Below are 13,761 nucleotides of genomic sequence, written 5' to 3'. Positions count from 1 at the left end.
GTTATGCAACAATGTATAGCTATATTTCATTTTGTAATGTTTTTGATATCTTTGATTACTATTTCATACTCCCTTTCTGCACGGTGCATAACATTGCTTACCCTGAAAGGGAATAGCTTAATGAATATGTATACATGTATGTTCTCCCAACAGACCTAAAGTAGGATAATGGCTAGGTGGAGAGAAGTTTGGTTAATCTTAAAAAAAATCAGGCTTATTTTTGAAAATTGATTGGAGATCTTTCCATTTCTTCCTTTTCACAGCAAAAATGCCTTGTGCACCCACAAGTGTAGTGTCTCCCTAGATGCTCCCTAGTGTCTAGTTGGTTGTACAGTAAGTTCAGGAAGTGCTACAGAAGCAGCAGCAGCAGTCTCTATAGAATGAATAAGATTTTTGTTGGAAAAAGAAAACATTGAAGAGTGCCATACACCTTGTACATTTTCAAAAACAAGCAAGTTCCTTCCCTTAGGACCAGCATATTTATGTGGATGTTTTTAGATTCTAAATCTAGACATAAAACTGGCAGGGCAGAAATCTACTCTGCAAACCTGGCAATTAAATAGATTTAAAAAACCTTCACATCTATAATCCTTAATGTATTGTGTGTAATTAAAAAAAAAAGACAGGAGAAGTGGAAGAAAATCTCTGAATCCTCAATTCAACTCTGAATGAGCCTGATAGAAAAACTCAAAATTCTAATAAATCTTTTTCAGCATGAAGCAGACACCATATTCTCCAACTTTTATAAAGAAGCCTCCAGGAATGCTAGCAAATTCAATGTGAATCAGATTACTAATGAAACCATTAGGCTCCAGATTCATCTGCTGCAGAATGGACCAACAGAATCATCTACAAAAGACCAAGTATGTTGCCAAATATCATAGGCCACTTCTATGCTAAAATCCATCCAGGTGGTATGTACCAAATGATTTCTGTTCTTCCTTCATTCTGCTGAGATATATACATTATTAGTAGTAGTAATAGTATCATCATCATCATCCCCATCATCATCCCCATCATCATCATCATCCCAAATCAGTCCATTGCAGGATAAAGGCCTCTTCTTGAAGGTTATGGACTATAATCTACCACACTGGTCCAGTGCAGATTGGTAGATAGATTTTAACCCTAATATTCTGCTAATCTACAAATTATCTTATATCTGTCTCCTCTGCACCTGCTAATTTTTAAATAAAAGAAATACTGTTTTATTCTCCTTTCAAAAAAGTTTCTTCTCATTTAAATTACAGCTGGATACTGTTTTACGTAAAATGAGTAGCTTGTACAGCACTGGGACTGTGTGCAAGCAAGATGATCCTTTTAATTGTTTGCCCTTGGAACCAGGTAAAGTATATAAACAAGAATCTTCCATAGTCTTCAGCTTGTAGATTAATTGTTAAATGGTAAAACAGAAAAGAATGGGTTTATTTGGATGTTTTTGTTTATTATAGCCCCTGTTTTTACTGGCATAAATGGATTCAGGGATATTTCATGGTAAACTAGGAAAATGCAATTGGATTTTTCATACATATGTATATATGCATACTTAAACACTTACACACCCATTACATTAATCCCTTTTGGGGTAAGCAGTGTTTTTCACAGCGCGCAAAAAGAATAAGAAGTAGTAAGCAAAACTTATTAAATGTAAAAGATTTAAGAGAAAAAGAAAGGAAATTTAACGAGGTTCTCACTCTAATTTATTTATTTGATCAGAACACATGCATGCATTAACAGATTATTAACTCTGTCTTACACATTTGTTTTTGGGTCAAATGCAGGGAAAAGAACTATGCACTTCATCAATGATCTGACACAGCACTGCACATGTTATAAGAACAAAAACATCATTTGAGGCTGCTTACCGTGAAGTATTTGTACACTTGAGATTCCACCACTTTTTTATTTTATTTTATTTTATTTTATTTTAATCCCACCTTTATTATTTTTATAAATAACTCAAGGTGGCAAACATACCTAATACTCCTCCTCCTCCTCCTCCTCCTATTTTCCCCACAACAACAGCCCTGTGAGGTGAATTGGGCTGAGAGGGAGTGACTGGCCTAAGGTCACCCAGCCGGCTGCCATGCCTAAGGCGGGACTGGAACTCTCAGTCTCCTGGTTTCTATCCAGCACCTTAACCACTAGACCAAACTGGCTCTTTTATACTATATGCAAATCCACATTTTAAATCATGCTCTGGGTGAGAGCTGGGGAGGCTGAAGAATGCTCCTACTGGAATTGGGAAAACAGGATGGGGTATGGTTACAGAACTAAAAGGACCAGCAATCTGGTTCAGATCCCCTCTTCTAAGTCAGTGGTACCAACCTGAGGGCAAGTGGCCAAACTCACAGGGATCTGTACCTTTCGGCTGCTGCTGGTAAATGCCAGATCTGTATGAAATAATACAGAATCCATTTATTATATGGTGGTGGACAAATGTGCAGACCTGGCATGTTTCAATGGGACCTGGTTAGGCTAGTTACAGGTCTGCCCTCTCAAATTTCAGAGCCTGCATCAGGTGTTACACCAAAGTTTAGGAAGTAGGTAACTGGTGATTCATGAGACTATAGCAGCTATGAGAAGCACTGGCTTAGGAGTGACTAATTCCAAGTGTTTTTGTGTGTATGGACTTTATAGATAAGCAGGCTGTCGCCCCTATATGGTCTGCTTAGCCACCCAGTAGTGGCTCTTCATGAGGTCCCGAGTGCATCTCAGACTGGGATTGGAGTTCCCACAGTCTTGAGTGACTTCAACATCCATGTCCCAAGGGATAGTCTAGTGCAGCTTGTGAATTCATGACCATGAAGTGATTACAGCCCAGACATACATGGGTGAGCATGCCCTGGATCTGGTCTTGACTTCAGAGCAGATGAGACATGTTATGGATATGAAGGACTTTAATAACTGATTAGTGGCTCTGATCAGGGTTATCTGGACACTACTGGGGGGAAAAGGGAAAATACAGCACCTGCAGGTATGTTGGATGAACGGGTGTACGTTTTGTGGATAAAATTGCTTGTATCAGCTATGAGTTAGATGTCAATTGAACAGAGTGCACACTGTGTGCAAGGTAAGATGATCTGGTATTCTTCTGAACTTGCAGGGCCTCCGTGGCACAATTGTCCCTATCCATCTGATTCAGACCTCTCAGGCGGACCTGTTAAGAATCCCTTCTCCATCCAAGCTTCATAAGACTTGGGTGATATGGCAGGAATTTTCTGTGGTAGCCCCTACATTATGAAATATGATACCCTGGAGTGTCAAATGGCACCCTCCCTTCTTGTATTTGGAAAGATTATGAAAGCCTTCCCTTTTCAGTGAGCTTTCTGCTGATTGACACACAGACGTTCCTCTATTCACGTACATCTATTTTGTATTTCTAACTGATAGTTTTATTTTTGTGTGATATTTCCGGTTTGTTTCACTTTGTTTTATGGCACCCCAAAACATAAGACCGGTGCTGTTAATGAATCAACCAACCAACAAATAAATAATGGGAATTAACCTGGTTTTATGGTGACAGGTTTGGATGATATAATGGAAAACAGCTGGAATTACTCAGAGAGACTATGGGCCTGGGAAGGCTGGAGAGCTGATGTTGGCAAGAAGATGAGGCCTCTGTATGAAAGTTATGTTGAACTGAAAAATAAGGATGCAAGACTGAGGGGTAAGTTACACTACCAGTGATTACCAGGCTGAATATATCTTTCTCCTCTTGAAGGTAATGGCATCTTTTATTCTTTTCTATTTTTATTATGCTATTTTCTTTTCATGAGCATCACTTCTCTAATATATATGGCTGATTGGACAAAATGCATATTCTCTGCACTAATAATCAACATAAGCATGCCCAGTTTGGGGAAAATCAGTCAGTGAATATCTTACAATCCACCTTGTGGTGTTAATAGGGAAAGGGGAAAAAGGGAGGTATTCTTTGCACTAATAATTCATAGCTGATGTTTTATATTAGGCTTATAATTGAATAAAATCTATAAAAAAATGAAAACTGGGTAGGTAATACTACAGTATAACCAGTGTGGAGGGAACTAGGAGCAGGGAAACCAAGGTTCTAGTCCATATGAGCTGTGGAAGTTCACTGGGTGACTTTGGGCCAGTCACTCTCAGTCCAAGCTACCTCACAGGGCTATTTTTCAGGGAGAAAATAAAAGGAGGAAGCACTTTGTACACACCTGTAGAAAAGGGGGCATTTTAAATAAATAAATAAATAAATAAATAAATAAATAAATAGAATGATAAAGCATGGGTGTCCCCCCCCCCACACTAAACAGAACAGAAAAAAGAGAAAACAATAGAAAAAGAAAGAAATTAACAAAAGGGCTTCTCATACATGTATATATGTATATAAAGATATACACAAGAGTTTCCATAGATGAAGGCTGTATTTCATTATAATAGTTCATACATAATCTACATCTCTAAACAACCTGATCATAAACTGCAAGTAACCTCAGATATTCAACACATTGAGTAAAAAATTAGGGTAAAAAATACATCTTCCTAATACTGAAGAACAAGTTTCCTTTCAACAAGGACATAGAGCATCCATTTCTGTTGTCCAGTCATCAATTCCTGTGTAATAGGTATACCATTCAAAAAGAATATGGATGGATCTCTCCAAATATTAAATCTGAAAGTTAAATTAATATATATAATGATTTTTTTTTGTAAAGTTGCATGGAAATACATAAAGGATGGAGTTGTGCACATTTCATTATTTTAACAAATTCATGGCTTACTGTGGAAGCTCATGGATGAGGTCATTCAGTGATGTCCACCATTCAGCTTTGTTAAACTGTCAGATATCCTCTAGAGGTTGCAGCCTATTCAGCATCCCAAGGATTGAGAATATTTCCCCTTCTGAGGTAGGAGAGAGACTAAGAAGGTGGAAATCTTTCTCTTTCTTTCTTTCTTTCTTTCTTTCTTTCTTTCTTTCTTTCTTTCTTTCTTTCTTTCTTTCTTTCTTTCTCTTTCTTTCTCTTTCTTTCTTTCTTTCTTTCTTTCTTTCTTTTTTGTAGCTTGTTGAATTTGAAATGCTTCTAAGATACTGGTGTTAACTCTCCACCATTACTCTTTAATTCTTCAATCTGATATATAACATTAACTATGAATTACTGGCATAACCAAAGCTTCATTCTCTATGCTTGTTCCTCCTCCCCTCATAATATCACAAGGTGAGATGGTAAGATAATCACTGATCAATTTCTCCAAGCTGGATGCAGTCCAGTTCTGTGGATTTCAACTCCTAGAATTGTCAGCATTGGCCATACTGGCTGGAGAATTCTAGGAGTTGAAGTCTAGAGAGCATCCAGGTTAAAGAAGACTATTCTTTATGACATTAGCTTCCAGATGTACTGGACTACACTATAAAAGCCAATCAGTTTACCATTATTCATCCTAGTATTTTAGCATGGCCAGTGTTAATCTGAAGATGCACTATTCCAGAACCTGTGAGATGTGCTTTAATCTGATATGATGAGTGACAGAAGAAGTTTGTCTTTCAGGCTATGACGACTATGGAGATTATTGGAGAGCAAATTATGAAGTAGATTTTCCACCAGAGTATCAATACCAACGTGCACAGCTGATTACCGATGTGGAAAACACATTTAAACAAGTAAGGTTTGGCTTCAGAGATAAAATGTTTTGCTTTACTATACTAAGGCAAAACTATTTTCATGGCAATATACAAAACTGCTCAAGGTGGCAGATAAGGAGGAGGGGGGCAGTGTGGCAGCATACAAGTTGATGAATAAATAAATAAATGATAAATAAATCCACCAGTCCTTGAGCTAGGAAAACAGTATACCGGCATAAAATTTGCTGTCACCACTGGTGATTGTCACAGTGGTGACAATTGGCTATTGGTGCAGTCCTTACTGTATTTACAACGTCCATGATACTTTAAGAGCAGAGATTGGTGGATTTCCCAGGCATGGTTTCCATCACCTTGCATAAAATCTTACCAGCCAGCAAGAGAACATCCACTAATCACTCTCTTTAGAATGGGCTGAGACTAGAAAGGGAGGCAAATTTGATAGATGCAGATTGTGGTGAAACAACATTGTTTTAACAATGGTGTCACCATTGGGAAAAAAAATCCATTGTTACCATCTGGTGGCATGCCTTTGTAGATTGTAGATATATCAGAGGTTTTTACAGTATATACTTCTTACAGTTTCATTAACAGCATAATAGAGTTTGTAACTGATGATACCAGTAGGACTTAGATGAAAGAGAAGCAAGTTCATGTACTGGAAGACTATGAGCCAGTCACCAAATTTCATAATAAGCAACATCTCTATTTATTTAGGTGCAGAATATTTTTTTTCAAGATTACCAGAATGGAAGAATTAATAACATAATCATGATTTTCCATTTATTAAATGCCTTTCTTTATGTTGTTGTTTTTCAGATAAAGCCTTTGTACGAGCATCTACATGCTTATGTCCGGCGCCATCTATACAAACGCTATGGCCCAGGGCTCATTAACCCAAAAGGATCTCTTCCTGCTCATTTACTTGGTATGAAAATGCCACTTTAAGAGTTACATTTATTGAATGGACCAAGACACTTTATGTATAGCTATGAGCTCTGTATACTGCAGAGTCCTGGGGTGGTGTTCACTGGGTTTGGTTTCCTTTAGAGGACCAGTAATTGGAGATTGATTTATAATTTGTCTATCAATCACTGACCCTATTCTCTGGAATGACATTGCCCTTGACATCATAAACTTTTAAACCCCTCTCTTCAGAGATAGAAGTACTTGAAGCATCAGGAGTTCTGCTTCAGTTTTTCTGGATGTTCCAGCTTCTTAGAGGCTGGTGGGGAACAATGTTATCTCTATGCCTTTCCCCACCCTAGTGCACTGGCTTCTGTCTCTAGTTTTAAAACAACTTGCAATTTTCTCTCTGTAGCAAAGGGAGAGGTTGGGCTATCTGACTCTCTGCATACATGACAAAGGGCATCTCTCTTTCATGTGGACATGTATTCTGTGTCTGGCATGCAGGCAATGGCCACACAATGGCACATTCCTAGCCTTATGTTTATGAAACCACACTTACTTGAGGAATTCTGTTCCAGTTTGATGATAGCTTTTGACCTTCATCACCACATTATTTACATCTACTTCTTCCATTCAGCAGAAGATGAGGTGTTCTATCATTTTTGAAATATTTTTTCTTTTTTCTTTATTAACGAAATATAAAAAAGTAGAAAGAAAAAAAGAAAAAATCTAAAAAAAGAAGCAAAAACATACAGGGTATACAGGATATTCACTGACATATATACATCAATTAATAGGAGCCATTTATTTTTAAATAATGATAGCTAGTTCCTAAACTTTTGTTTCCACCACAGACCCATTTGATAGCCATTCATCCTGGATGCTACCCAGTAATATCACTGACAAAATGGAAGTCAGAATTTACTGACTATGAGTTAGCATAATTTTTTAATAAAGTAGTTGTTAGCCTTAAAAAAAAGGTGAGTGGGGGATGAGGGGAATCTGATGTCATATACAGTGTGATATTTTGTGCTGAATTGGATCAAGGAAATCTTACGGACTGAATTAGTTTTTCCCATTTGTAATATTTTATCCTGAGAGCTTGGGCTTCTTGAAATAAGATTTATTTGGATAATATAGTTCCGACAATAAAAGCACAAAACTTCATAGTATTGGGTAAATCAGAAATTTCCTGCACATATATTGGTTTTATTTAAGTTGTTTTGTTTTGTTTTGTTTAGCTTCCTGACTACTGTGTATCTTCAGGTTTTGGTAATATTATAGTCTGTTCCTGATCATCAACCCAGATGTTGTCTTGAATAAATACCATAGAGAGTTCTTCTCTTAGATGAGGATGTGATCCGGATTAGTATTTTAGTATTAGTAACAGGAAGGTTTCCATTCTTTAGTCCTGATCTGGATTGTTTGCAGTTTGTTTCATTCACTTCAGTGTGGAATTACATTACAGTAAAATAATCTGCACTTGGCTCATTAAAATGACAAAATCCAGTCGTATTTTGCTTTCAGAAACTACAGCTATGATTCATTTTGCTTTTATTTGTAATTCTAATTTTTCTGTCACAGGTGACATGTGGGGTAGATTTTGGACAAATTTATATCCTTTAATGGTGCCCTATCCAAATAAACCAAACATTGATGTAACTTCTGCAATGGTGAATAAGGTAAGACATACAGATACAAGCAGTCAGCTAAATGAGAAAAACCCATTTCAGTGTAATTTGCATACATTATTTTATACCATGTTTTTTTTAACCTCATCCGCTCAAAATGTTTAATTAATTATAGGGTCAGTCAAGGATAAATAAACCTTACACTTAGCTCTCTTAATACTATTATGTATGCCACCAAAATAGCACCACTTATACACAGGACAGACGTATCAGCAGGCTTGGGGGACTCCAAGGTTTATAGAAGAGTAGTAGACCATTACATGGTAAAAATGGATGGAATAAGGTATTTTCTGTGGCCTCCGAATCTCCATTTCCTTATATTTCTGTATCATTGTGTTCTGAAGACATGGGCTTACTGCTTTGACTAATTTCTAGAAAAGCCATGGATTCCCAGAATAAGTATCAGTATTCCCAGATTGTTAAATTATCAGATAAGCAAAGCCTGGATACTGCTTCAAGTGTTTTTCTTTTCAGAGTATAATTTTAAAAAGTAACCACAAAAGATGCAGGGCAAAAGGCTAAGTATGCCTTATTCAGCAGCATTCATTGAGGTGCCCATGGAACTAAGGAAGGAAAGGGAAGATAGACATAACAGTTTGCTTAACTAAGTGGAAAGTATTGGCCACAACTTCATCTGTTACGGTGTCTGAAGCACCATGAGGTCAGGACCTGTTATTATGCATGCTAACTGAATTATCCTTCCCTGTCATTTGTGGGATGCGGGGGAAGGAAATTGTTGGGTTTTGTTCCATCTTAGTGTGAACTGAAAATCCCAAATGAACAATAAAGGAACAGGGGCATAGAGAAGCCCACTATCTATTGAATAGGCAACAGGGAGCCCCTTTTATATTTTCTAAATATAGACTGGAGCAGAGGTTGCTGGCTTGAGGTTTACCTATGTCTAATCCTAGCTTCTTTGGGAGAAGATTGGCCTCCCTTTCCATATTCCTTGGACTCTGTTTCAGGATCACCCAACAACGGCAGAAGGCATCCCAGCATCTCATCTCCTTCATGGCTACCTCTATAGCTACACTTAAGGGACCTGCCATCCCTCAATAACTCGGGTATGGGATTTCTTGAGCTTACAGACTGCTGGTTGATATAACAATCTTAATCTTTTTCAGAAATGGACAGTAAACTCAATATTTAAAGCTGCTGAACATTTTTTTGTCTCAATTGGTCTCTTCAATATGACTGAGGGTTTCTGGAAGAATTCAATGCTTGAGGAACCCAAGGATGGCAGGAAAGTTGTTTGCCATCCCACAGCTTGGGATATGGGGAAAAAAGACTACAGGTACCAAAAGCTTAAGATTCATTTTCTACTCAGCCACAGACAGAATTTACATCCATTCTGTAAATAAAAGAACAAAGTGGTAATTCCAGACATAGAAGCGAACAGCAAAGTTGAGACATCTAATTTCATAAGTTGGATATGTTTAGCAATAAATCTTATTGCATGATAAAATCAGCATATCAGTGCTGTATATACCAGAATTCTATTCTATGTTGTTGTTTATTCGTTTAGTCGCTTCCGACTCTTCGTGACTTCATGGACCAGCCCACGCCAGAGCTTCCTGTCGGTTGTCAACACTCCCAGCTCCCCCAGGGACAGGTCCCTCACCTCTAGAATATCATCTATCCATCGTGCCCTTGGTCAGCCCCTCTTCCTTTTGCCCTCCATTCTCCCTAGCATCAGCATCTTCTCCAGGGTGTCCTGTCTTCTCATTATGTGGCCAAAGTATTTCAGTTTTGCCTTTAATATCATTCCCGCAAGTGAGCAGTCTGGCTTTATTTCCTGGAGTATGGACTGGTTTGATCTTCTAGCAGTCCAAGGCACTCTCAGAATTTTCCTCCAACACCACAGTTCAAAACCATCTATCTTCCTTCTCTCAGCCTTCCTTATGGTCCAGCTCTCATCTTACTAGAAGGAACACCATTGCTTTAACTATGCGGACCTTTGTTGTCAGTGTGATGTCTCTGCTCTTAACTATTTTATCGAGATTGGTCATTGCTCTTTCCCCAAGGATTAAGCGTCTTCTGATTTCCTAACTGCAGTCAGCATCTGCAGTAATCTTCGCACCTAGAAATACAAAGTCTTTCACTGCTTCTATATTTTCTCCCTCTATTTGCCAGTTATCAATCAAGCTGGTTGCCATCATCTTGGTTTTTTTGAGGTTTAGCTGCAAGCCAGCTTTTGCACTTTCTTCTTTCACCTTCATCATAAGGCTCCTCAGTTCCTCTTCGCTTTCATCCATCAGTGGTATCATCTGCATATTTGAGATTGTTAATGTTTCTTCCAGCGATTTTAACTCCAGCCTTGGATTCCACAAGCCCAGCTTGTCACATGATGTGTTCTGCATACAAGTTGAATAGGTAGGGTGAGAGTATACAGCCCTGCCATACTCCTTTCCCAATCTTAAACCAGTCTGTTGTTCCGTGGTCTGTTCTTACTGTTGCTATTTGGTCGTTATACAGATTCTTCAGGAGGCATACAAGATGGCTTGGTATCCCCATACCACTAAGAACTTGCCACAATTTGTTATGGTCCACACAGTCAAAGGCTTTAGAATAGTCAATAAAACAGAAATAGATATTTTTCTGAAACTCCCTGGCTTTTTCCATTATCCAGCGAATATTGGCAATTTGGTCCCTAGTTCCTCTGCCTTTTCTAAACCCAGCTTGTACATCCGGCAATTCTCGCTCCATGAATTGCTGAAGTCTACCTTGCAGGATCTTGAGCATTACCTTACTGGCATGTGAAATGAGTGCCACTGTTCGATAGTTTGAACATTCTTTAGTGTTTCCCTTTTTTGGTATGGGGATATAAGTTGATTTTTTCCAGTCTGATGGCCATTCTTGTGTTTACCAAATTTGCTGGCATATAGCATGCATTACCTTGACAGCATCAACTCGCAAGATTTTGAATAGTTCAGCTGGGATGCCATCGTCTCCTGCTGCCTTGTTATTAGCAATGCTTCTTAAGGCCCACTCAACCTCACTCTTCAGGATGTCTGGCTCTAGCTCCCTGACCGCACCGTCAAAGCTATCCCCGATATTGTTATCCTTCCTATACAGGTCTTCTGTATATTCTTGCCACCTTTTCTTGATCTCTTCGTCTTCTGTTAGGTCCTTGCCATCTTTGTTTTTGATCATACCCATTTTGGCCTGGAATTTACCTCTGATGTTTCTAATTTTCTGGAAGAGGTCTCTTGTCTTTCCTATTCTATTGTCTTCTTCCACTTCCGCGCATTGCTTGTTTAAAATAATTCCTTATCTCTTCTGGCTAACCTCTGGAATTTTGCATTTAATTGGGCATATCTCCCCCTATCACTGTTGCCTTTTGCTTTCCTTCTTTCTTGGGCTACTTCTAGTGTCTCAGCAGACAGCCATTTTGCCTTCTTGGTTTTCTCTTTCTTTGGGATGTATTTTGTTGCCGCCTCCTGAACAATGTTGCGAACCTCTGTCCATAGTTCTTCTGGAACCCTATCTACTACGTCCAGTCCCTTAAATCTATTCTTCGCCTCCACTGCATATTCCTTAGGAATATTAGTGAGCTCATATCTAGCTGATGTGTGGGTCTTCCCTAATCTCTTTAGTCTGATCCTAAATTGTGCAAGAAGAAGTTCGTGATCTGAACTACAGTCAACTCCAGGTCTTGTTTTTACTGACTGTATAGACGTCCGCCACCTTTGTCTGCAAAGGATGTAGTCAATCTGATTTCGGTGTTGTCCATCTGGTGAAGTCCATGTATAAAGCCGTCTCTTAGGTTGTTGGAAGAGAGTGTTTGTTATGCAGAGTGAGTTGTCTTGGCAAAATTCTATCAGCCTATGTCCTGCTTCGTTTTGTTCTTCCAGGCCATACTTACCTGTAATTCCAGGTGTCATTTGACTGCCCACCTTAGCATTCCAGTCTCCTGTGATGAAAATAATGTCTATTTTAGGCATGTTGTCCAGTAGGTGCTGCAGATCCTCATAGAACCGCTCTACTTCAGCTTCTTCAGCATCTGTGGTTGAGGCGTATATTTGGATCACTGTGATGTTAGATGGCTTGCCCTGAATTTGAATTGAGATCATTCTATCATTTTTTGGATTGTATCCAAGCACTGCTTTAGCCACTTTACTATTAATTATGAAGGCTACCCCATTTCTTCTGTGGTCCTCTTGTCCACAGTAGTAGATCTGGTGGTCATTTGATGTGAAGTGGCCCATTCCAGTCCATTTCAGTTCACTGACACCCAAAATGTCTATCTTTAATCTTGACATCTCACCAATAACCACATCCAATTTGCCCTGGCTCATAGATCTTACATTCCAGGTTCCAATGGTGTGTTGATCCTTAGAACATCGGATTCGCCGTTCACCACCAGCACCGTCGGCCGCTAGCCATCCTTTCGGCTTTGAGCTAGCTGTGTCATCACGTCTGGGGCTAGTTGAACTCACCCTCTGTTCCTCCCCAGTAGTATTTTGACCATCTTCCGACCTGGGGGTCTCATCTTCCGATGGTATACCGACATATTTCTGGTTGTACTGATCCATTTAGTTTTCATGGCAAGAATACTGGGGTGGGTTGCCATTACCTTCCCCAGGGATTGCATTTAGTCTGACCTCTCTGTCATGACCTTCCTGTCTTGGGTGGCCCTTCACGGTTTAGCTCATGGCATCATTGAGGTGCTCAAGCTCCAGCACCACGACAAGGTAACGATCCTTTGCTGAAGATTAGAAGTATAGAGGAGGCAAATATTTTCCAATTTACAATCTGTTCACTGAATGTTAAACCAAATGATATGTAAATTGTTTGTTGTTCTGCTCCAGTTTGTAATTGTATGTATCTAATTGCTTTTGAACGATGATCTGAACTCAACACAGAGTTTCAAATGAGAGGATGAATGCAGCAAGGGTTTGCAGAATAGAAGCCTTATCTAGAAATCTGAAATCAGAGTTTTCTCTCAAAATTCCTCTAGAAAAGTTAGTTTCGTTAATAAAATATCATATAGCAAATTAATAAAACTTGCTTCTGCAACATTGGCTATAGCACACCAGAAAATGCGTTCTTGAAAAGAAAACTGGACTCTGTGATTGGATTGATGGGAATGTGTTGGCCACCACTTTATTGGTTACATTTTTATAAGGGTTTTTATAAGATTGGTCTTTTCATTGTTCTCCACATGGTAGGAGAACTTCAAGGAATGGCTGAGTTTTTCTCCAGCCTAGCATGAATTGACCTCCCTTGCCACTCTAAAAGCTGAGCTGTGGGCTTGTGCCTTTTTCCCTGCCACATCCCATATGGGGACTTCCTTATATTCTGGGTTACATTTTAAGGCAGCTCCCTCAAACCATGGATCTCACCAAACTGACCAAATGGAAAATTGAAACAGATAACATACGACTACACAGAAGAGCAGAGTCCACCCAGAGTCCACCCAGAATTGGGCAGCTTATAAATTCAAATAAATAAAAAATAAAAAGCAGTAGGTGGGAGAGGAATCCTGGAGCAACATGGAGGCCCCTAAGCTTATAATTCAGTGATAGACCAAAGTGAACCCTG

The 13,761-nt window shown here is 39.0% G+C and overlaps 1 protein-coding gene across 1 annotated transcript in view; it reads left to right on the top strand.

The window, feature by feature from the left end:
* Window positions 1–13,761, top strand: part of ACE2 (angiotensin converting enzyme 2) — a 45,199-nt gene that overhangs the window by 16,553 nt on the left and 14,885 nt on the right. The window contains exons 2-8 of the mRNA XM_063305117.1: window positions 714–863; window positions 1,251–1,344; window positions 3,527–3,670; window positions 5,526–5,638; window positions 6,437–6,545; window positions 8,111–8,208; window positions 9,342–9,511. Coding sequence (XP_063161187.1) covers window positions 714–863; window positions 1,251–1,344; window positions 3,527–3,670; window positions 5,526–5,638; window positions 6,437–6,545; window positions 8,111–8,208; window positions 9,342–9,511 — 878 coding nt within the window. The remainder of the gene's footprint in view (window positions 1–713; window positions 864–1,250; window positions 1,345–3,526; window positions 3,671–5,525; window positions 5,639–6,436; window positions 6,546–8,110; window positions 8,209–9,341; window positions 9,512–13,761) is intronic.

This window comes from Candoia aspera, chromosome 5, assembly GCF_035149785.1.
Source record: "Candoia aspera isolate rCanAsp1 chromosome 5, rCanAsp1.hap2, whole genome shotgun sequence".
Lineage (NCBI taxonomy): Eukaryota > Metazoa > Chordata > Lepidosauria > Squamata > Boidae > Candoia > Candoia aspera.
This window is presented reverse-complemented; position numbering and strand designations above follow the sequence as displayed.